The 25905-nt window shown below is 38.7% G+C and overlaps 1 protein-coding gene and 1 pseudogene across 16 annotated transcripts in view; both read right to left on the reverse strand.

Annotated features, from left to right (window-relative positions):
• Positions 1-25905, reverse strand: part of SOX6 (SRY-box transcription factor 6) — a 459717-nt gene that overhangs the window by 138816 nt on the left and 294996 nt on the right. For all 16 annotated transcript variants that reach the window (XM_077930886.1, XM_077930879.1, XM_077930884.1 and 13 more), the window contains 2 exons: positions 18317-18489; positions 14590-14658 (listed from right to left, as the gene is read on the reverse strand). In XM_077930886.1, the coding sequence (XP_077787012.1) occupies positions 14590-14658; positions 18317-18489 (242 nt within the window). The remainder of the gene's footprint in view (positions 1-14589; positions 14659-18316; positions 18490-25905) is intronic.
• LOC144328135 (mitotic spindle assembly checkpoint protein MAD1-like) lies at positions 6079-12029 on the reverse strand (annotated as a pseudogene).

Consider the following 25905-nt stretch of genomic DNA (forward strand, 5'->3'; position numbering starts at 1 on the left):
TGTTATATCAAGTGTCGCACAATATATCACTTTTTATTCTCCATCCCTCAAGTATGGTATGCACACTGTTTAACTTCTTAAAATCTCAATGTAGACATAATTTACACAAGCTGTGCAAATGCCTGATTTACAGAAGATGGTCTATACAAGATTTATAGGAAAGACTTAGTTCTTTTAAACAAGCAGGACTTCTAAGTACAACAGAGCCAACAACCCTACTCTACCATGTAGTGAGAAATATTGTGCCTAAATAGAAAACACAGCTTTCTCTTTTTGAAGCAACCAGTTCTCTAATATAATTAGAAACTACTCATAGTGATTTTTTTCCAGTACTGCATTAAATGCTTACGAAAGAGACAGTTTACAAAAAACAAAAACTTCATTACTTGTCAATTGTTCATTCATTCCAGGTTAATAGACACCATGTCCAAAAGAATATGAGGCAGTTGATGAGTTGTGATGCAGGAGCCAAAACATAAAATTCAACACAGAAATTGTTTCGGAAAGTCTTCACAAAACCAAAACATGGGTGTGCATACATAGGCCTTGTGCACACCTTGAATATTTTGAAGGAAAACACGTCTTCCCAATGCTTAAAGAATCAAAAAGTGCCAGTACAGAAAGAATTATATTGTTTCCAAGACTTGTTAATGTGCAGAGGAGGCCTGTTTTTAATTTAGGGCAGTTAAATAAATCAGCCCTTTTCTTCTGATTTTTCTCCTTTACGATCCTTTCACAGTCCTATGTAGAGTTGGTTAAAAATTATTTTTAAAATATACTGAGGGAAAGGAAGCATACAACAATGTGACTTGATTTCCATCTCTAGATGATATGAGGAGAGCTGAACTGCTCCATGTGTTCATTGCTCATGGCCTATGTTCAGACAACATCTCAGCTTCATGCAAACAAATGTTAGATTCCAAATGCAGCTGCTTTACTATTCCTTTTTCATGGGCCATCAAACAAGCCAAGAAGCCTTTGGTTAACTATAGTGTAAAACTGGTTTCATACCCTGGTTTGTTCCAAAACAATTAACCACAGTTTCCCCGTTAGACAGAATTGGGTAGTATAGTTAACAGGAAACTTCTGGGCTTCTTCACTCACAAACACACAGAGAGGGGAATCTGTATCAGGAAAGCATGGTCCATTTATATCTCATCCAAAAGCAGCTGTTGACTGTAGAATCGAATGTTCCCTTGAATGGGTAAATAAGTCATCAGAGTTTCACCACAGATAAGTAAGTCAACTCAAAAGCAGTTTATTCAGTTCATACATTCAACTGCCAGTCACCGAGTGTAAAGAGATAAATTAATATGCACATAAATGTGAACCAATCCAACAGTAGAGGCTTCTAACTGTATACAACACTATACAATTATATACAATTGTATACAATTGTATACAATTTCAAGTTCCTGCTGAAATTCCAGTTCCTCACTTGAACTTCTCTTTCTTAATTTATATTATTATTAACATTAATTACTATTAATTTAATGGATTTCAGGTCTGCTTTTACCCTTCTACGGCAGGTTACAACATTCAACATATTTTTGAAAAGCAGTAAAAATAAATAACAATATTGAAATACAGCAGCAGATCACACCTTTCTAAACTATAATAAAACCACCCAAATGCAGACCAGATTTTTTTTTAATAGGATTTCCCCAAAGGCCAACAGACAGAGGGTCATGCAAACCTTATTGAAGAGGGCATTCCCTATGTACTGAATTAACAACTTTGTTCTAATAGTTGATCAAAGGAACACACAAGGGCATCACCCCCACTTCCACAAATTTCTGTAACTGTTATATACTATTCATTAGAACAACTAAAAACCACCTTAACTTCCCCACCTGTCAAAGTCTGCCCTGTTTAATGAAAAAAATGGCTTATTGTCACAATACAGAAAGTATACTACAATTATTCTCTAATGCTTTAACTTACATTCTGCCTCCCTTTTTAAAACAGAGCTGTGTTTTATCATTTTTGTCCAAATACCTGAATCTCTGAAAGAAAACTCTGACCTTTGATATCATCACATTCCAGCGCTGCTTGTATACACGGCCATCACCATAAATCAGGTTCTTTAAACAACGCACTAACATTTTATTAACTATTCCCTTTATTCACTATATCCAGGAAAGCACACACTGCAGACAATATATTATTACTTAAGCTCAAATAGCTCACAATTAACCATCAAAGAAATATTCCATGTCCATAAAAGTTACAGCAAGCAAAAAAACCCAGAACTGACAGTGTTATTACATCTTATTAAGGGATGTGTTTCAATGCAATCCTTAGAGACTATCCATGACAGTCTATTGCTGTAGGTACCAGCCCAACTTCTACTACTTCTTAATTCTTCAAATATAACACACACACCCCAAAAACCCAACCTAGTTTGTCACCTATAAATACAATGAATCCTAGCATGAGAACTTGCAATTTACCCAAGTATATTAGAAAACCATTTCTATTAATAATACCTGATACATGACATAAACTAGCTGTTCACTGATCATGTATTAATTACCTGTAAATGCAGGACTTTGCATGATTAAATAGAATGCTATTTATGTATTTATTAACTGTCTTAACTGTCATTCATCAAAAGGATTCCAGGATGCTATACAAAAATACTGTTAACTGTGGGTTGCCACTCCTAATCACACTGCTAACAAACCTTGCCAACCCAGCCCCCACCACATCCTCTACCTTCCTTGCCAACTCCAACCCTCTCCCTTTACGTATGGGAAGGAGTATGTGAAGTCCTGTCTGGAATGCCAGCCTTGGACCATCTGCCTGCCCACTCCGCTGGACCACCTGCCCATTTGTTTGCTCACTCAGCCAAGCTGCCTGCTTGCTTGGACCCTGAGCTTCCCCCACTCTGCTCTAGGTGAAGGTAAAGGGACCCCTGACCATTAGGTCCAGTCGTGACCAACTCTGGGGTTGCAGCGCTCATCTCACTTTATTGGCCAAGGGAGCCGGTGTACAGCTTCCAGGTCATGTGGCCAGCATGACTAAGCCACGGAAACACCACTTACCTTCCCACCGGAGCGGTACCTATTTATCTACTTGCACTTTGACGTGCTTTCGAACTGCTAGGTTGGCAGGAGCAGGGACCAAGCAATGGGAGCTCACCCCATCGCGGGGATTCGAACCACCGACCTTCTGATCGGCAAGTCCTAGGCTCTGTGGTTTAACCCACAGCGCCACCCCTGTCCCCCACTCTGTTCTACATGCATGCAATAGGATGAAACAGAAATTATCTCAGTTTCACACACAATTTAATGCAAATCCAACTAATTTGCACTTCCCAAACCAATACAGGGACCTAAATGCAGCTATAAGTTTTTTTCTCCAATTTTTGTGCTAGATTTTTTCAACCCGAAAATGCAAACAAAATATTTTTAGAGAAATGTGTACACTAAACTATGTCTATTAATGAAAATAGTACAAAATATATGCTTGCAAAAATGCACACATCAGACAAAAATGCACACAAAAATGCATAACTCGTGTGTGTGTGTGTTTCATTTTTATACAATTGCAAACTGTTGTGGAAATAAGGTGAACTGAACTTCTTTGGAAAAATGAGAAACTGAGAGAAACTAAAATTGACACATTTGTCCACCCTTAATCCACATTAGACTTTTCTGCAAAGTAATGACTAACTATTGAATACATCACATGATTGGATTTTGCCTAGTTTTTCAGCAGCAAGGGCACAGCCTTCTTATCAATTGTCCCTGATTAATCTGGTTTATTCCTCCATTTCTCTATCAAGCAAGTGTTCTGCTGCACTGATTGAAATGAGAAAAATGGCTATTGATTATTAGATACACTGCTATAGTACTTATAGGAATTAGGGGAGGGGATGTCCAACAGAACTTGGGAGTGAACAAAATAGCTAATGATGTCATCACTTTCAAAAATAAAAAGAGAAATAAAGAAACAAGCGTGATCAACCTTCATTTCCAAATTCCTGTTTCCTCTCTCATCCTAAACCTCAGCTTTTGCTGCAGATTTAGCTCTTTTCCACACATCAGATCATGTTCAGGTTCAATGCGCCAGAGTCCTATTCTTCAAGCCTGTTGAAATATCACTTTCCGAAACATGTGTGCTAACATTTGGCCAACAGTACCACAAGATGATTTTATTAACTTGTAGCTCATTTCATAGACTGCTGCTCATGTTGCTAACATATGCTCGCCTACCATTTACTGCTCTATAATTAGAAGAGTCATATGAAAGAGATACTGAAGGCCTAATCATTTTTTTTTCCTTTTTTGAATTCAATATACTGTTTGGATCTTACAATAAGAAATAAGACAACTCTACAGTCATCATTATTTTTTAGACCAATTTAAATAAAGCACATGGTCAAAGTAGATAAGCATTTAGTAGTTTTCCTAAGGAGACAACATTCTACAAAACTTGGGATGTAATTGTGAGATGTTCAGTAGTTAATGCCAAACCATGGTTTAGTGTTACATGCCTGAGCCTCTCGCTTGCATGCTCCCCTCACACATGGAAATTCCTCCTTTGTTGCCTGGCTATGGGCAAAGCACTGTTTCCTATTCCATCTAAAGCTGGAAACTATTTGAAACCAGGCCAAGGGTAAACAATAGTTTTTCAATTCAGATTAAAAGAAAATTTACTAATCTCAAACCAGAAATGGAGGGAGAGAATTGTGATTTGCAAAGAGGAATGCAATGGTTATGCCAAGCTCATTCATATCATGGTGGTGATCAGTAATTTATTAGAGTATTGTTTTATTAGTGGTTGTACTTGTGTATTTTGTATTATTATTTATTAATGACTAAGGGATTTTTTTTAATGAAGAGCAGTATAAGTAAATAAGTAAGTAAATAATACTTCAACTATGTCTATGGCTGGATTCAGGCATCACCCTAAAACATGGTTGATTGCTTTTGTTGCAGGGGCAATCAGAGGGGAAGCTGCTGCAGCAATTATAGCCTGTCAATTCGGATATCACACCAAGACAGTTTTGGGTTCTGAATTGCTAGGTAATAACAAACCATGGTTTGTCAAGCCTGATATACAAAACCATAGTTAAATTTCATAGTTTGATGCAGTGTGCCTGAATTGAGCCTGAATCTCTCAAACATATTCCCCTGCATGAAGTTCTGGGGGTTTGCTAACCACCACCCCGAGAGTGTTGCACACATAATTACCAATGTCATTATCATTATTAATAAACTTTTATACAACACCATCAGCTTGCAGATCAGATTTGTAAGTGGAGTATGTGCCTACTTTGAAAAGCATGTCCAAATTTATTCATTCATCTAAATATGCAGCAAGATATGGGGCATTGGTTGGTTCCAATATACGTGTCATTGGCTGGTTGGATGCAGAGGAGTGGTGGGAGGCCCCAGGGGAAGAAGGCTCTCAGCCAGGGGATTTGTGATGGGGCAATGATGATTGGTAAGAAGGAGAAGGAGCAGACTGGGAAGAGGGGGTGTCAGCAACAGGAGAGGTGGCAGAGTTTGGTGAACAGGAAGAGGCTGTGGCAGAGAGCAGTTCAGACTCTGACTCTGAGGCTGAAGTGGAGGCCAGAGGGGAGGCTGGCTAAGAGGCAGAATGGAGACAGGCTGCTGAAGAATCCAAGGAGTCTCCCCCTCCTGCTGTGACCAGATTCCCCTCCTCACTGGTCTCCTAGAACTCACAGAGAAAGGAAATGGGCTGAGCCGACACAGCCTGAGGCTGCTGGGAAATAACTTGGTGAGGAGGAATCCTGGTGGACACTGGGAAGGCAGGGACCTTTAGTCCTTGCAACTGCTTCACTGGCACGAGACCTCCTAGAAAGCGTTGTTGAGACCACTAGGCCAGAGCTATGGTTTGTTTCTTTGAATAAAGATTTAAGTGATTTTTTTAAATTAATTTTTTTGCTGCTGACCTATGCCTGACTCTAGCCTTGATAGTACTAGGATGTGTCACTTTCTCACACACACACACACACACACATATATTATTACTATATCTAAATCTAATCTATATCTATATCTATATCTATATCTATATCTATCTATCTATATCTATATATATCTATATATATCTACATATATAAAATTTTCAACAATTATAAAACATAATTTATATCTTATACAGTTTTTTTGACTTGCGTCAACCACATCTGAAAATTTTCCAGTTTTCCCCCACTTAATTTACATTTCTTACTTTCACTATTACATTTAAATATCATAACTAATGTCTCTCTTCTTTCTCTTCTTTGTAATATTTCATATATTCCTCCTTCCAAAATTTCTTGTAGTCCTGCTAGTGTAATTTGTTGATTACAGTTGCTCTTCAAATAGTTTGCATATTTATTCCAATCTTCTGTGAATCTCTGGTCCCGCAGGTTTTGAATCCTTCCTGTCATCTTATCCAATTCTGCATAGTCCCACTTTCACCAATTTTCATAGGATCACATTGTGATCTTAGAAGCCTAAGCTTTCCCGTTTCTAAAAACTACAGGCCACTTATGTGAAGATACACAGGAGGCCATGTTTTCTCCAAAAACGAAGCCAAACCATGGGTTAGCACAGACACACTAACTCACAGAGGGGAGCTCACACCTACTTTGCTCACCTTTTGGTTCAGTGTGGCATAGCAGCTAAGCCAAGGTTTATGGTTTATGCCTGGGTTCATGGTTAAGCTCTCTCCTCCTTATCCATGATCTGTAGCCCAGGTTTGTTCTGAGCTGCAGCTAAAGAGAGAGCCTAACCACGAGTACAGGTGCAGACATCACACTAAAGCTAAACCTTGCTGAGCTCCTCTCCAGCACAGTCTCCATAAATCACACTTCAGCTTACCAAGACAGGTGAACCAGGCTGCAGATTAAGCAAAAATGCAGCACTTCCATCAGACCACTGTTCTGAAAAGAGGCCAGTCCTGACTTTGACTATGACTAATTGTGGAGCAGTCTAGAATAATATTAATGAGCTATGGATGGATTTCATATAATCATAGAATTGCAGAGTGGGAAGGGACTCCAAGGGTCCTGTAGTCCAACCCCCAGCAATGCAGGAATCATGACTAAAGCATCCATGACAGATGGCCACCCAACCTCTGATTAAAAACCTCCAATGAAGGAGAGTCCACTATCTCCAAGAGAGTCTGTTTACTGAGCAAGAACAATTATATACACACTCAGCTGTGTTCTGTGGTGAGCACACTAGGTGTGCCTATTCTTTTTAATCCAGAAAATCAACTTAAACATTTAAAGAAAGCTCTAAGTACATTTATCATAACTTTTAGAAGCTAATTAAATTAGATAAAAGAAATAATTAGATTTGCATTTTTATCCCTCTTTTTTTAGTTCTGAAGAAGATCACAGCAGCATGCCCATGGGCAATTAAAAACCGCACAGTGCAGTGAAAATATAAAGGGATGAGATGGGCTTGGGTCTCTTTTTTCCTGGCTAATTCATGATTGAATATACAATTAAAAATATTTTAAGGACTTACTAAAGTTGAGGGCTATTCTTAGAATTTGAGTTTTGCTTACAAGCCTTGTTTTCTACTTTCAACAGAGCCTCTGATCCATGTAACATGCCAACAGATGTATCAAATTGCTTTCAGCAACTTTATTTGGTCCTGTTCTGAGCTTACTGGAAGGAGATCAGTTCCATGATCGATAACAAAAGGCGGGAGGGGGTATTCCCCTGTGCCAGAACAGTAGTGCTATAATTGCTTTTTGCTTGTCAGTGCTAAATACAGTTTACAGAGAAAGAGACCTATGAATGAACAGTTGCAGCCCAGTTTAAGCTAAATTCCAGACAGTGCCCCTTCAGCAAACATATAGCAAATAGCTTTAACCTATTTCTAGAAGGCAATAAATGAAGGGTCCACCTCTGAAACAGGAGGTCAATTAGATACTTAATAATGACCAATATCTTAGCATTATTATCCTAGCAAAAAAAAAATTAATTAACCAGGTTGTGGGGGCCATGAAGGCTAATGTAGAATGTAATTATTCCTGATCTTTAGACATGCACTTCACATAAAGAGATAGTCCTTATTCAGCTCACCAGGTACCTCAATTGTCAGTAGTTAATCATGGATAAGGAAAGGGATTTGTTGGTTCAGCCTCTCAAGTTTTAAGTACAACAAAAATTATTCACACTCAAGGACAGTTAAACAGTTGTCATTTTTCATATTACTGCCCCTTTGTTTACCGTCATGCTCACTCATTTTAATAAAGTAAGACCAGGCGAGTTTGTTGATATTAAACTGCACAGCATGAATGTTACTTTCAAGAACAGGAGGAAAACGTATTCATGAAAATGAACGCTAGTGACAATAAAAATGGAAGAGGAACTCAACCTTCAATGTGCAAAGATAACTTCACGGATTAAATGGCAATCTAACTAGCTATGTGAAGGAAATAACTGCAGGGTTCACTATGGTAGGAAGGGAATGTGATGAGAAATGAACCTTTAAGCCACAATTAGAAAAATATTCCATTCAGAATTGACACAGTAACTTCCAGTGACAGAGGGATATAAAGTTTTCCAAATGAGTCAGATATTGTGTTGTACAGGGTTGTGGCAACTCTGGAGTGGAACATACTGGCTGACCGCCCTAATGTGAACACCACAAGGGCTGCCATTAGTATTAGCTGCAATTCTGTTTTAAACTAGAGGAACATAATCCAGTTGTCCTTAAAATACAGTTTAGAAATGACATATGGTTCAGAATATGGGAACCAGACTATTGATGGGGTGCTATCATTCAGATAACACTAACCTTAAAAGCTTCCACACATGATTCAAAGTGCTCATCTGTCTAAACCAGGTATCCCCAAACTTGGCCCTCCAGCTGTTTTGGGACTACAACTCCCATCATCCCTAGCTAACAGGACCAGTGGTCAAGGATGATGGGAATTGTAGTCCCCAAACAGCTGGAGGGCCAAGTTTGGGGATGCCTGGTCTAAACCATTAAACAACTTGTGACCAAGGTACTTGAAGGGCTGTCTTCTCCTTTATGAACCTGTCTGAAGTTTCAAAATCTGTATTGAAGGCCCTTCTCTGAAAAGAAGTGTTGAACTCTGATCATGCAGGGTTCTAAATTATTCATCACTCATTGTTTTCTGTCTTCCTCCTCTCTTATGTTTATTCACCCATGTTTCATTCTCACACAGATCCCATACCAGACATCCCTCTGTTTTTCCCTTCTCCCTTTTTTCCCTTCTATTTACCGTATTTTTCGCTCTATAAGACGCACCAGACCACAAGACGCACCTAGTTTTTGTAGGAGGAAAACAAGAAAAAAATATTCTGAATCTCAGAAGCTAGAATAGCAAGAGGGATCGCTGCGCAGTGAAAGCAGCAATCCCTCAGGCTTCTGGGATAGCTGCGCAGCCTGCCTTCGCTCCATAAGGCGCGCACACATTTCTCCTTACTTTTTAGGAGGGGAAAAGTAAGTCTTATAGAGCAAAAAATACGGTATTTATTCAATCAATCCATCATCTACTAATTCTCTCTCACATGCACACATGCACACACACACAGAGAGACAAGAGAAGAGAGAGGGGCACATATTTAAGATGTGCTGTTTTGCCTTTTGCTCATGCTCCATTTCATTTACCAAAACCATATTTAAATTGTCCTAAGTTTTAGAGGGCTAATTAATCAGTATCGGCTTCACTTGTTTCTATTATTGTTTTAAAAGGACCTACTCATTTTGCGAACTGACAAATGTATGACTTGTGTCAACAGACTTTTGGCATCAGTTCTTTGCCTATGAACTGCAGCACAACAGCACATCATAAAACTGTGAAGTACTGGTGCAGCTTCAGGCTATTGTCCAGGAAGACTAGAAACACAACTAATTAATGCTGCAGGCCTTGATCCAAGGAACCACATGACTAGCCCTACATGCCCAGGGGAGCTTTGAATTTGTATTTCTCAAAGAGCACATCCCATGCTACATACAAAATATCTTATGAAATCGATTGGAATTTCAAAAGCAATTTAATATTACTGGGGAGATCCTTAGCCATTCAAAGGTAAAAACAAAACAAAACACTGAGTTTGTGTATAAACTCTTTGATCCTAGCTATAGCCCCTTCATCTTATAAGAATGGTGTCTCCTCGTGTGTAATGTGCTTCTTCCATTCAATTTTTAGCCAATTTTGCCCAGCCTACACTTTCCAGGAGGGTCTCCTGAGTCCTGATCATCCTCTGAGGAGGATTGGAAGAAGCAGGCTCTTTGGTGAAAAGAAAGGACTTAAAATCCACCTTAAACCTCTTGGATAGGACAGGCTGTTCAATAACTATAAGCAAGCTAAAAGCTGGAAACTTCTAAAATAATCCCACCCTCTCTGCCTTACAGTAGCATTTCCTTCATATTCGTTTGCATGCCTGATATGGCACTGGTTCAGCAGCTCCAATAGCAGCCAAAGCAATTCCTTACAAGATGCTCCAGGAGAAGATGAAAAGCCCACCAGAATCCTGGCAAACATGCTATGGAAGAGAAATACTTAACCTGCCTGGAATACTTTAATGAGTTTTCCCAATGCACACAAGAGAGAGAAGTAATCCACAGAAGTCTCTCACACTAAACAGGCCCAAATAACCGGATTGGCACAAAATGACAAAATGTTAGGCAGTGTCTAAACTCCATAACTTAGTGGGAAAACATGTTTAGAACAAGATGGATTGGAGGCAGATTAGTTGTTCCTAGGAAAAGCAACTGTCACTTGATCTCAGTGACATGCCTGTTAACCTTTGCTTAAAAAAAACAACAACCCAGAATAGAAGGCAGTAAGGCAAGGAATCAGCTAGAATTATGAACGAACAGTAGACAGAAGGGAGCTCAAGACCAACTCCATCATCAACATCATCATCATCATCATTTTGCATTGATACTCCACTTGCCAAACCCCTGTCTTGACACAGTAAACTGTTTCAGAGCTTAAACACACATTTTGTTTCAGGTACCTCAAAAGTGAAGATAGGATAAGTAATTAACAGAAGGCAAGGAGGAGACATCAGGCACAGAATAAAGGTGCAAATCCCTGCCTCCTACTGCAGTCCAGCTAGAGAGCAAAATTGGCACAACTACCCACAGTTCTTTAAATTCAGATACAGGCTGAGAAGCCATGGAACAAAAGGGGGAGAAAATACTCAAGCAGCATCAGAGCAATACAAAGTCTGTGCATGGTGATGCGGACAGTATGGGATCAACTACAGCTCCTGCTCTGTTTTGGAAAGTTGGTCTTCCAAGTTCTTCTCCATTCTAACATCTTGTTCTTACAAGGAGACCTTCTGCTCCAGATCCTGAACCTTCTGCTTGCTCCCAGTCGTTAGGGCTACATTTGCTTGTAGAGACTGAATTTGCTGACTGGTGTCTCCCTCTCTCTTTCAGCGTAATACATTCAGCTGTTCAGTCAGTTCCTGCTTCTGTGATTCGTGGCTCTTCATTTGCATTTCCTGATTTATTAAGTTCCGCTGCAACTCTGATATATTTCCGTTCAGCACACTAATTGTTTCATTAGCTTCAGCCAGCTCGCTTCCTTCTCCTGCAACTTCTAATTCAGAGACTCTGTGTTCTTCCAACTGGATCTGTTAATTTCAATTTGTACTTGAAGCTTATTTTCTGCCTCAGTTTCTCTTTCTCAATACTGCTTGATGCAGTTGAGGAGCTTTTAGTTATGGTCAGCTCCTACTCAAAATTTCCTCAAATTTGCATTAGCCTTCTCCTCAAGCTGAATTTGAGCCCCTTTTGTGACTCTTGAATTTTCTCCCGTTCCACTTGCAAGAGCTGCATCCCTGAACAAATTTGGCCAGCCTGGTCTTTCTGCTTCATCATCTGCACTGCATACTCATTCTGCATCTGCAGAGAACCTTGAGTCACTTGAGTAGTAGTCAGTGCAGACATTTCCTCCACAGACTGTGACAAGTTGTTGAAATATCTTAGAACAGAGAAGACCATTGTATTTCCTTCTGCATCTTCCATATGCACATTACTTCCCCCACAGCCAGCCACATCCTCAGTTCGTCAGCATTGCCAGTCACTTGCTCTACACTTTCCTCCTTGAACCTCCCTCTCCAATATATTTGACTAACCTAAGGTAGCAACCATTAATAGCAAGAATTAATAGCAACCATGAAATTGTTGATAAGCTTCTTATCTCGCACCATCCCATTCTACAAGAGGAAAAACCATCTCCCTGTGATAAGCCAGGCTTTAAAGCTGTACTAATATTCTGAAATATTATGCAGTACCATCCTTGCTGGACTGTAGCGCTTGAAGAGCAGGTGACATTATCACATATGAAAACAGACTGCTAATTTAAAACTAGCCTAGATCCCTGACATGAAAATTGTTCTCTATGCATACTGCCTTTTACGTGGGAGATGTTCAAAAATGCAAAATGGTGGTGATGACGATGACTATTATTATTTTATTTGAATTTGCAAAAATTAAAGCACAAATAAAGGGGGGCATGACTAGGTAAGGGTGATGTTGGGGAAATTATGCAGAAATTTGAAAGGCAACAGCAGCACTTTTCTTTTCTTTTCTTTTCTTTTCTTTGTCTTTAAAAAATCCTAACTTGTTTCTGTACCATTCCCATCCTCCAAGTTCCTTTGGAAAAATACTACTAGAATTCAATGTTACGCTACAACAATTGTTCCATCAGTATAAGCATTTCTGCTTTCCTAATGGAAAAACCCCCTTTTCTCCTCCCCCTGTGCTCCATTCTGGGGGTTTATCTGATCCCTCCAGAGCTGATTGGATGGGGGAGGAAAGGTGGGAGAAAGCCCTATCACGTTTTCAGGACTCATTGTGCTGGGTCCCTCTAGCACAACTATTTAACTGGACCCAGCCCATTTTGTCATTTGGATTATCCTTTGGATCCCTTCCAACTTACAATTCTGTAATTCCAAACTGCTTTCTGTCGGGAAATGAATGAATGGGGCAGAATCAATTTTTTACCCAGAATAATGCTACAGCATATTTTAATATGCTTTTGGGAACAGGTTGTTGAGAGGTTGCTATTGCAGCCACTTGCAGTGGTGTCCAAAACAACAAGAAAAGGTGTTTAAAATGTGTGTGTTTTTAAGGAAATGGGGCGGGAATGCCACCACAACTGCTGTGCTTATATTATGCTTAACCATGGTTAAGACAAGCAATAAAATTCATGGAGGGAGCCCTTTTCCAATACACTGGATTCTAATCTTGGTGTCTGACACCCTATTTTGAAATATATTTGCATGATAATGATTTTATTATTTGTACCGCACCCATACGTGGGTGGCGCTGTGGGTTAAACCACAGAGCCTAGGACTTGCTGATCAGAAGGTCTGTGGTTTGAATCCCTGCGACGGGGTGAGCTCCCGTTGCTCAGTCCCTGCTCCTGCCAAACTAGCAGTTCGAAAGCACATCAAAGTGCAAGTAGATAAATAGGTACCGTTCCGGCGGGAAGGTAAACAGCATTTCCGTGTGCTGCTCTGGTTTGCCAGAAGCGGCTTAGTCATGCTGGCCTCATGACCTGGAAGCTGTACGCCAGCTCCCTCAGCCAATAAAGCGAGATGAGCGCCGCAACCCCAGAGTCAGTCATGGCTGGACCTAATGGTCAGGGGTCCCTTTACCTTTACCTTTTACCACACCCATCTGGGTTGCCCCAGCCACTCTAGGCAGCTGAAAGTTAGTACCATGAAAATCAAGTTAAGTTAGTATTGCAACCTACATTTAAGAAGTACTTTCCTGTGTTTAACAGAAGAGCTATTACTAACAGATGCCACACAGAGGTGAAGTTCTCCATGTTTCATATCAGTGTGATTTATTTCTGAGAAAACACTGTCTCTGACCATCTCACTGGTTCTATGAATCGAACTATTTGTATAAAGAGTGAAAGGAGCCTCTGCTAGGTATGTATTGTAAAGGTACAAATACAATTCCCTTTTGGCTTTTTATAGGTGACTGTTTGACCTGTGGTAATAAGATTGCTATAGTTATGATGAGGCATTAAAAGAAAAGAAAATAACCACAACAAATGCTTTCAAAATATAACACTTCTTCACAATCTGTTTTTGAATATATCCAAGAGTGGGTCCTTGGACCATATTGAATGCTCCTGTTCTCTCTCTCACACACGACTAAAACTTGAATTGGTGCCCCTGGCAGATAAACATTGCTGCCTACAAAGGGTTTGGTACTTATATACCTACACAGCAATAGCTGCAGATGTTTTCCATAGTAATTGTCTCAATATAAAGCAGTTCAGTCTTGGTTGTAATAAAGCAATCCATAACCAACAATTGAATCACTGCTTTTCCTCTGTAGCACAGAAGTTAAAATGCCTGTTTATCTTACAGCTAAATAGGAAGATTTAAAAGTAATGCGTATCTTTCAAACAAAACCTGTTCATTAACAAAAGGCAGGCTACACCAAAATATTTATCACAATTTAATTTTTTTTTTAATGTGGACAATCCTCCTTGGATTTGAAGCTTTGCTTGTCTAGGAGGGTAAAAGCAATTTTGTTGTAAAGCTTCCCCTTTTACTAAATGGAATTTAAGCATAATCAGAAGAGAGCAATAAAACACACTGACCTGAATTTGCTGCTGCAGTAGATTGATTTTGTGCTGCTGTTGCAGAAGTTGCTGCTGTTGTCTTGCAATCTATTAGAAATAAATTTTCCATTAAATTAAAACAGTGATGTTGAGGCTTCAATATTATTGAGTGAAAACAAGTTCCTACTTATTCCTCATGATAATTTCAAAGATTTTTCTTCTTTGTTTCACCGAACCACATTCGTTGTGGAGTTAACTAAAAGATTGGAAGGAGGTTTAAATATATTGTTTACTAACCTATCTTTAAAGATTATTGAAGTAATTGAAACACAGGGCTTGAAGTTAGTTAAGTCTACATGTATTCATTCTCAAAGCTTAAGCCTCAGCTGGACCTTGCATACATGACAGAGGGCTTTCTTCCCTATGTTTCTCCTGGCTTCTGAGCCAGCAGGGGAGATCCTACCATTAGGACATCTCCTATTTGCAGGTGAAATTTGTGGGAAATCAGAGCATAACATTTCCAGTAATCACATCAACACTTTGGAACTTTCTGCTCAGGGAAGCACACCTCACAACTTCTTTATTCTCCATTTGTCATTAACTCGCACCTTTACTGTACCAAAGTGCTTCCCTTAGGAGTAGCTAGATCAGCCTTCCACAACTTTGTACCAGTGTGGTTCCTCCACACAGGGCACTGAGCCAAGGGGAACATTGTTGTTGTTGTTTAGGGTACCTACTGAGAAGATCCATTTAAAAAGCAACTGTACCAAAATGAATTATTGTGAAATTAAGAAATATTCAAGGTGGTGGCAGGGGCACTAAATTTTGTTCTCGCTCAGACACCATATTACCAAAGTAATACGCTCAGCCTGAGAGCAACTTTCCTGATCAGGTTTCCTCAACCTCAGCCCTCCAGATGTTTTTGGCCTACAACTCCCATGATCCCTAGTCAGCAGGACCAGTGGTCAGGGATGATGGGAATTGTAGTCTCCAAACATCTGGAAGGCCGAGGTTGAAGAAACCTGCTCCTGACAAACCACCCAATGATTACTGAAGGGGATGTAAGAAGCCCTTTCTCTAGTTCTTCTCATCTATTATTAGGTTCATACAAAACTGTCTGAATAAGACTATGCCTTCCATCATCAAACACATGCTACCAAATCCAAGTTGCTGCAGTACCATGACTAATGGGGCAGGAGGAGAATTTAACGTTGTCTTTAGCTTTATGGATGAAAGTTATATTTCACCATTGAGCTGAGAACTTAAACATGTGTTTCAGCAACATCCCTACTTAAAGCAATTGCTTTTCCACAAAATTTCCACAAATGCCATGGCCACGAGAGAGCAATGAAAATGCTCAAGTCACCAAGGGAAAAGCATTTTAATGACATAATAAGAGCACATCAAAATCAACTCTCGATATAATAAGAGCACAATGCACATCTCTCCCAGGACCCTTAGAAATTTTAATGCACAATATTGTGCTTTAGCTATATGCTCTTGCTTCCTTCTCCAGTATAAATAGAATAGGTTGGGAAAGATGATAGGTAGAACAGAGTTACACTTTCAGAATAATAAAGTAGCTCAACCTGTTGGAGTCAAACCACTTCAGAATGCAAGTGGGGGGACTGCCTGTTTGAATGTCTGTGGTTGTAAACATGCTTAGAAAACTAAAGCATGAGGGGAAAACCCTAAGCTAAACTAGAATTTCTCTCATTGACATGTTAGTTTTCTACAAGCAGGGCCTTATTTTACATATATGAGAGAGGAATTAAAAACGGACTCTGCTGAGTCTGAAGCAGCTCCACAGACCAAGGCCTTGCTTAAGGTCTCACGTAAAAGGAAGCTGAAACTGTGATGACACAGTATGCCCTTCTCTTCAATTGCCCTGTGGCCAGGGGATTCCTTCTTAAAGAGTTGTGTGCCAGCAGACTGTGAATTTTTGAAAAAGTCGCTGCCAGTGATTTTTGTTTTGTTTTAGTTTATACTGTTCTTACCCTGCTTTCGAAATTGATGTGTTTGAAAATTGTAAGATTTCTACTCTTACTGTTGAATTTTACCATGGAATGGCATCTTGAAGATGTGGAGAGAGATTTATTTTTGTAAAAATATAAAAAGGTGCAAGATTCATTTCGTCATTTAGTGAAAGGAGCAAATCCATACATCATGCAGATACAAGCCTCATTGTATCTAGGACCTGAGAAATGTTTGCATCTAGGACCTGAGAAATGACAAAGGCTTTGTATAATTTGGGGACTGATTTTGTTTGAGATCAATTTGCTAGTGCACAGCTCACTGCAGTTCTAAGTACAATATACGATCAAATGAATATTCATTTCCTTATGGAAACCAGTGAAGTACTACCATGGCATTTAATATTGATGGTGGTGTGATTGAAAAAGGCATCCCAAACACTACAGTGCAATTACCATAGCACAATTTCAATGTATAGGGCTTGACACCGCAAAAGCTGGTACAGAAGCACCATGTGGCTCAAATTCTGAATTTTATTTGCCAATTGGTTGAGCTACATGCTCGCTTCATTGAGCATGACAACCTAGTTTTAAGTGTCATTTAATTTTCATTTTGAAATATAATTACAAAGTGTTCACTGTAAGATATCACTCGTCTGCAAATGTGTCAAGATTAATTTGTGCTAGCTTATTCACAAGTGTCAATAGTTAATTACTGTGTCATCTCTGGATGGCTAAATGACATTCTAACTTCTGATTTTTTACAGTATTCCTTTATGTTATTTTCCATTAGGGACGAGTCCATATTCCTTACATGTGGGCAAATATTCAAGCACATAAAATACAAGACGTCACAACTCATTAAAATCAACAGAGCATACATTGCTGTATATACCCTATAAAACATATTTAGCTGAAAAGATAATTCTAGTTATAATGTCAGATTTCTAAAAACTGCACATTAATTTGAAACTAATGCATAAGGAACTAATGGAATCTTTTGTTGTTAAATGTTTTCCACCAGACAGCATGGAATATTGTTTATCTCCTAGTCCTTACCAATATTTGGCTGGTGGGGTGGGGTGTGTGTAGGATTTTTGTTTTTTCGTTTCTTTTTAAGATATAATGCTCAGAGAAAGAGAGTTAACTGATCCTTTTGCCAAAGTTTATTAAGATGCTGTAAATCACCTGCTTAGGAACTAGTAACAAAGATAGCCTTACAGACAGGAAAATATCCATTTGACAGGTATGTTGGAATCTACTGTATAGGCATAATCCAGCAGATATTATTCTGGCACAAATTCTATTCAAATTAATAGGTTTGTGAGAACATTTCCTGGTTCACTGAGCCCTTACAAGTTCCCGTCTGCCCTTTCCTAAGTAAACAAATGAATCCTTTCTATCACCCACTTCCGATACTGGACAAACCTCGTCCACAATGTATCCTTATCACACATCCTCATTGCATTTGGACATTTTGAAAATGGAGAATTGAAATTCTAACAAGGATAGTTTTTCAAGGATTGCTACAATTTATTCCTTCTTTACAACTTTTTTGGAGGATATAAATTCATAATGCAGCATTTTACATACATGTATTATCAAAGGGAATGTTTACAAGTAGCAGGCTATGAAAAGCCAGCATATCATGGAAAGTACAGTTATTTGTCTCTTGTTTGCAAATAATATATACCAGACCCTTTTTGGTTGGGAGTGGATTTAAGAAATAGTAGAATTTTTTTCTGGGTGTGGGGGGGAAAAACATTTTCATATGTTGCTGTTTTGTTGCTCACCTGTTCTTGCTGTTGGCGAGCAAGGTCCATTTGCTGCCGTTGTTTTTCAATTTGTGATGCTGCCAGCTTTTTCTGCTCATCGTGGGCAGCCAGAAGCTGCTCCCGTAAACTGATGAGCTGGGTGATCATGGTAGAGAGCTGTCGCTCTTTTTCCGCTAGGCTTTCAGGTGTACCTGAAGGAGATAGGGAAATGCAGAATAAATAACGTGTAGACAGCAACAATGAAACAAAAAGGAAATAACCCGAGTTTTTGTATTTGACAAATGGCAGTTTGAATATTTATTTTATTAGAATATGTACCAGTAAATCCTGCTTGTGTTTTTGCTGTATTCTGAAAGATAGGGAATGTCACTATATACTGTGAACAGAAAAGAGACAATTTACCCCCCTTCTGACAAGAGTAATTAATTATGTACTCTGCAATATCAAATCCCTCTTTCCCTTCCATCCCAGTGTAATGACTCCTTAATGGATTACCAAATTCACAAATAGATTAACATAATTTTCCCTCCATTATACATTTTTAAACAAACAAAATATAAGATGACTAAAAAAATCCTGCTTAATAAGGAAAACAACTTAATTATTGCTGCTAATTTCTCAGAGATCTCCAGTATTAACCAAGAACTGAGCACGCCACAGAGTTCTACAAGAGATGCCTCATTTTTGTTACTAAGAAACCATGCCTAAGTTAAGCCTTAATAAAGGGTGTGTATAGGCACCACTAAACCTGTAGGTATTGAAATAGGGCTCAGAATGAAAGAAACATAATGTGAGCCTTCTTATTTACGTTAAAATTCATTTTACAAGATTTAAACTTAGTGGGAAATTCAGTTTTCTTTACATGAATGGTCCTTACTGATGGATGCTTTCACACAGCTTCCTTGCTAAGTGTATCAAACTAGAAATCTAAATCTGTCCAACTTTGTAATTGTGATTTTACAAAAGAATGCATTAGAAACACACTTTGGTTCTAGCTTTAAGAAATCTATACCACAGAATTGTGTGTGTGTTTGCAAACGTATACTGACATGAACCCGCATGAGTCTCTGAATCAACAAAGGAGTGGCAAAAATTATTATTATTATTATTATTATTATTATTATTATTATTATTATTATTATTGAGTCCCTTCCCATGAAAGATATGGAAGTGATCTACAATGTAATGACATATATGCAAATTACATATATTAAAAACAGTTTGAAACAACTGAATATAAAAACAATTTTTAAACATATATAAATATAAAAACAATATAAAACAATATAAAACTAATTCATTTCCAGATTAAATGACAACACGGATAAAGATTTTTAGAGGCATGTTGAAAGTATGCCAGAAGCTGGTAATTAATACAAAGTATAGAACTCAGTGACAAATATTCCATTGGCTTTAAAGGTTATGGGTTAATTGTTAACATGTTAATTGTGACTGCCTGCAGTCTAGAGTTACCAAGCATATGATGTACATGTGAGATTCCACAGTCTAAGAGTAGCTGAATCTTATTTAAATAAATGCAGATTTAAATTTATTCAGCTGAGATACCTGATCATTCTGCCACATGCCCACCTTGAACCAGAATATTTTCACTGTCCTGCTTACATCTATATATTCCTGCAATATCAGCACTTTATATCACAAAATTATTTATTATTTATTAAAACTGTCTGTCACTTTATCCTGCCCAGGACAACCCAAAGCAACTTACAACAAAACAGACAGCCAATGAACCATACATTGATACATCAAAACCACGCTGGCAATATTTTAGCACTGTAATATCTAGTGTGATCTAGAATATGTATACGAATGTTTACAAAGCTATCAGACTGCAAAATCCACGGTGGAATATATTATACATCAACCCATGCATACTGAAGAACCTATAACGCCTTGCAACTACTATATCAGAAGAAAATCTAAATACAAGAATAACTATGATTTTACAACTTTAAGGCTACAAGTCATGCCTTGAAACTCATGCTGGGACCTTGAACCAAAGTGAACAATTGATAAAAGCACTGAAGGAATAGAATAGCAAACGTAACTAGAAGAAATCAAACTCAGCTCATGCATGTTCTATGGAAAATCTGCTGGGCAAGGAAAACAAAAATCTACTTTGACACATGATTAGAGATGTTCTTCTATTCTGGAATAGCTAACACAAAAAAGTGTGTGAGAGATCAAGCACTTAACAGGCTAATTTAGACACATCCATTTTAGACTTTTGTAATAAGAACAGCTGTACCACAACCTTAACTCATGTTAACTGAATGCCTGTGATTCTCTTCAAAGATAACTGAAGCTAAATTCATGATTAATCTTATAATATGAAGTAAGCCAATGACTAAGCAGTGATTTGCATACACGTATGACTGACTGATCTGGGAATTCAATCTGTTCCAAGACTTACTGTGACTTTCAAAATGGTGCCAAGCACCCTCAAAACTGAGTGCTGGTGAGCTGCAGTGGCTAGAGGGTGGAAACTGGATGTGATAACTCCAAGCCCAACTCTCAAAGTTCAACTTGGCCAGGCAGGTCACTGGGTGGATTGGGGGAAAGCCACTGTCATTAAGCTTATCTGACTTCACAGAGACAAAGCAAAGATATGGAGTAAGGTCAACCAATTCAAGCTAAGCTTCCTAATAATATAAATGTAAAGAAATTGGAAACATACTAGCAGGTAATCCCCAGGGCAACTCTTCTTCTCTTGCCATTCAACAACCTCATCTACACTAGGTGAAACAAAGAACATCTCCAAGGTTTATTTTTAAAGGGTTCCAGGCATCCCAAATAAAATTAAACAGTTGGGTAAAAAGCTTAATGGTGTAATGTTGCATAAAGAAATCCTTACACACAGTCATTGTGAACAATATTCATATAATGTACATATATACCATTTATTGTAAATAAATAGGTAAGATAAAGAGCAAGCACGGATTTACCATCTTCCAAATGTCATATGTACCACAATTGATATTAGAACTTGAACTTTTAGAAATACAAGGTCAGCTCTCACAAATCGTTAACTTTAACGTGTGTGTTTTTGTAATTATCCACCTTGGCAATGTTATCATGTAATTCCAGTGCCCATCCAAAAAGGGGAAGGAGGTAGTTTGCCATGACATTGTAACAATTCTCACAATTCCGTGGGCTTATCACATGTAGCAGCATCTATGTAGCAGGATTTCAAGGGCCCAGCAGTTTGAGACTTGAATGTTATCAGGTATGAGAGAACATCTTAGAGATGGCAACGCTTTCATATAAGGATATTCCCTATCATCATCATTTTAACTGAATGGGCTGATTTAGTTGTAACTTTGCTAATACATAGTGTTTTGCCAAGCCATTGTACTTATCCATACACGACATTCCTGTGTGAGCATACATACTTCTCTCCTGTCCCTTTCCTATTTAGCAATAAGCATGATTTACTGTTACATCTGAACAAATGTAGCTAGAGTTTCTGCAAAACACAGTTGATTCTTAAGCCAGATAGTGAAATAAAATTCCAATCTGAATTTCAAACATCTGGTTTAAGAGCAAACTATGGTTTACAGGAACTCATTATGCCAGTTCACTTAAAACTATAACCATAGTTTTTGTTTACCAAGAAAGCAAGTGGGGATTTGCACAGAGATGGAGAGGAGGGAGAAGAAGGAATATGTGCAACAGATAGAGCAGTTCAGATTGCCAAGCTGTGGTTTGGCCATTAGTAGCATCAGAACGGAGCTAAAGGCTCTATTCCAGGTGTGGGGAACCTTTCCCCTCCAGATGTAGCTGAACTACAAGTCACATCATCCCTGGCAATGGCCATGCTTGATGGGATTTGTAGTTCAACAGCATGTGGAGGGACAAAGCTTCCCCAAACCGGCTCTACACAAATAGGGCAGATAAATACATAGAGCTGGTTTCAATGAAGCCAGCACAAGAAGGAGTGTCTCCACCCCCATTGTTCTGCCCGGACACTGAGGCCCAGCGCCGAGGGCCTTCTGGCGGTTCCCTCACTGCGAGAAGCCAAGTTACAGGGAACCAGGCAGAGGGCCTTCTCTGTAGTGGCACCCGCCCTGTGGAACACCCTCCCACCAGATGTCAAAGAGAAGAACAACTACCGGATTTTGGGAGACATCTGAAGGCAGCCCTTTTTAGAGAAGCTTTTAATGTTTAACAGACCACTGTATTTTAATACTTTGTTAGAAGCCACCCAGAGTGGCTGGGGAAACCCAGCCAGATGGGCGGGGTATAAATAATAAATTCTATTCTATTCTATTCATTAGTGCAACTGGACTTTCCCCCCGCTTCTGATTAGGAAAGTCTGTAGAACCCCCAGAACAGAAGGGGGAAAGAGAAGAAACATTGTTCCATCTGGGAGAGTAGCTTAGGATGCATAGCACTTATGCTGCCATCGAACATCAGGATAAATATAAGAGAGCAGCATATAGGCAAGAGACCGATTTTCCTATAGAAGGCAGCCTTATCTGCCTAATGTACAGATTGGAACACAGCTATCCACCAGATGATGCACTTCTCCAAATGTTGCAATGCAATTTGATACTTTGAATGTACCAAAATACATATTTAAATATGAATTTTGAAAGAAAGTGTATTAATTATCATTTAAATTGTGAATTATTTTTCTGTAGGCATGATAAAATACCACTATCCATCAGAATTGCTTCTCCTTTTTTGTAGCACAAACAATGGTACACAAAATTTCTTCCATTCAAGAACCTGAAGTAACCACTATACTACAGAAATTAATATATGTATGTTTTCAGTTCATTAAATACACTGTGCTGTTGTGTGATTTAGGGGAGACACTCCTCAACTCTTTTATTCAAATTTCTGCATCCACTTCATGGAGCTCGATATCACTTCTAGCCCTGGATAAAGCAGCACTCTTGTGAATGTGACAGCAGTTCTGTCTGCTATATGATAGCACTTATATGAAAGTTTTGGATCCCCTAAGCTATTTCGACAAATGCAGTCTTGTACGGCCAATGATACAACTCGCACTTGTGCACAAGTACCTAATTTTTGATGCTCCCATATATTCTATCAAAAGCAGGATTAGAGAACTAGGAGAGCATCATAATGCTTTCATTCTAATGGAAATGCTTTCACTCCTGTCACCCCCACTTTTCCTTTTACTATAGTTGAGATAGAAATAAAAAGCAACTTGCTAAGGATGCAGACCGGATTGAGCGGCTCTGGCTGGGCCAGCCAAGGTCTCTCATCATTTAACTGTGTGCTGTCATCATTTGCTTGCCATCCAAGTGCTACGATACCCTTAAGAAATTACCAGTAAATAAACTCTTCTGCTGAGCAGAAAATGGCATCTAAAACAAAATAATAATAAAAAACATTGCTAGCGTATCTTCAAAATGCACTTGCTGTAAAGCCGGAAAAATACTCTTCATAAAGTATCTCAAAATACGTTACACATTACGGATTCACCTCTCTGTGTCAGTCTTTAAACTGTATCTATCCTCTAACTCCAAAGACACTGACTGTTACAATCACCCCCTCCCTGCAGCTTTCCAGCAGGGTCTTCCTTATCCCCAAATCACATCTGTCTTGAGTTTCTCTCAGATTTGTCAGGTGGATCAGTGCTCCCCAGGGCCTGCTCCAGCTGAAGTATTTTAATTTGACTAAACACCTGATTTATTTTATCTCTCCGATGAGAAAGGCAGTTTGTCTTAATAGAGCCTGTCAGCCCACAGTCCCATTCAGAGCAATTTACAGGCAGCCAGGGATGCTGGGAGAGAAGAGTGCTGTGATTCTGTATTTTATCCTCCTCCAGAAAGCACCTAAAAGCAGCTATTCACAGCTCCTGCATGTGGCATTTTAGAACTGAATTAGCTTTTTATTCAAGTAACTACACTTGTTGTGAATAGCTTATCTGTAAAATTGCCACATTCACTACTGATTTTATTAACCTTTGGCTCTATCACAAAATGGTCTTCAGTTAGGAAGGACCTTTAAATTTGACATATATTTTTTCTAAGAGACCTTTATTCTAGTGACTTCAGATTTACTGAATTTGATCCATTGACTCCTTTACCAGTTATATTCAAAATCTTAAGTCTCAGAGGGGAAATCAATAGCATGCGTGGAAACCTTTATAGATAGATAGATAATGACACTTTTCCTTAACAAAAGGTAAACAAAAAACAGAAACAAAAACAAAAACAAATCAAGTATTAATAAAACTGCAGTGTTTATGTGTCCGCTGTTTCTTTGCAAAGGAGGGGAGATAGGGAGAGAACCAGAAAAGGTGGAGACCACACAACTTTTCTCCCAGCAGAAAAGCAATTGTGACAGCAGGGGCCCCTTCAGAAAGAAAGTAAGATAATTTTCAGTTTACTCAGGTACTAATTACCGGTATTTGTGCAACTGCAATCAAGTGTCCACAGTATCTTTGTACAAGAGGAGAATAGGTAGAAAACCAGAACAACATGGCCATACCTCTGTCCTAGCAGACCCCCCAGGTCTTGTGGTCACCAGCCACCACTGCATATACAGGAAGATGCATTTCTAAGTAGGCATGCACAAAAAACATGTGAAGGTAAACATGTGTTTGCAAATGCACAGATCATAAAGCAGCCATTTATTGTGCAGCTACCCTTGAGAGGATTGTCTGCAGTTCCTTATCATCTGCAAACTCAGCAGCAAACATCAAACAGGTGCCCATGGAAAATGCATGGAAAATGGGGGCAATCTGGAAAGCATACAGGTGGGCAACCTGCATTTTATGCTGCCCTGACACCTGAAGCTATTCCATTATTCTATCCCATAAGAGTTCCTCCCTTATTCCTCTTTATTTTTCTTGGCTTTTAAAAGTGTTTCACCCCTCTTTCTATGTAGTTTCAGAACCTGAAATCATGGGGGGGGGGGGGGATGGTTCATCGAACTAACTCCATGAGTGGAAGCCCTGCACAAGCTTCATAACAGGAAACCAACAGGGACACTTAACACATTCCATTTTTAAGCTGCAGTTTAGCTTTACTTTAAGGTATGAATGTAACAAATAAGTATTACAGATACTGTAGAGCAGCCCAGATGTGGAATGTGCAATAATTTCTGCCTTTTTTGTTAATCAATATAGATAAGAGTGAAACAAATGACTACAGAATAATTAATTAATTGATTACTCCAATTATCTTTGTTTAGCTTAATATTATTCAATACCATTCATACATGCATTATCATCTCTCCTCATTTCCAATACATTTTCATACACACATGAAATTTTCACCTGGGCATTTTAAAGAAAGTGAACCGGTATTTCCTCTTTTTTATCATCTAACATGCAAACACTATTCTGAAATTTTATTTCTAATCCATTAAGGAAAATGCTGACAAAGTAAATCAAAATACAAAGTAAGAGGATTAGGTCATAGACACATTAAAAAGAGTGCACATCCCCAGAGTTGCAGAGCATCAACTACGGAAAGCAACAAAACCAACCATTCAAACTTTTTAAAAGAGAAAATAATAATAACCAGGGCAGAAATTTAGTATTTCAATAAAATCAATTACCCTTTCAGCTTCAATGTGTGTGTGTGTGTGTGTGTGTAGCAAAA

This window comes from Podarcis muralis, chromosome 1, assembly GCF_964188315.1.
Source record: "Podarcis muralis chromosome 1, rPodMur119.hap1.1, whole genome shotgun sequence".
In the NCBI taxonomy this organism is placed as follows: Eukaryota; Metazoa; Chordata; class Lepidosauria; order Squamata; family Lacertidae; genus Podarcis; species Podarcis muralis.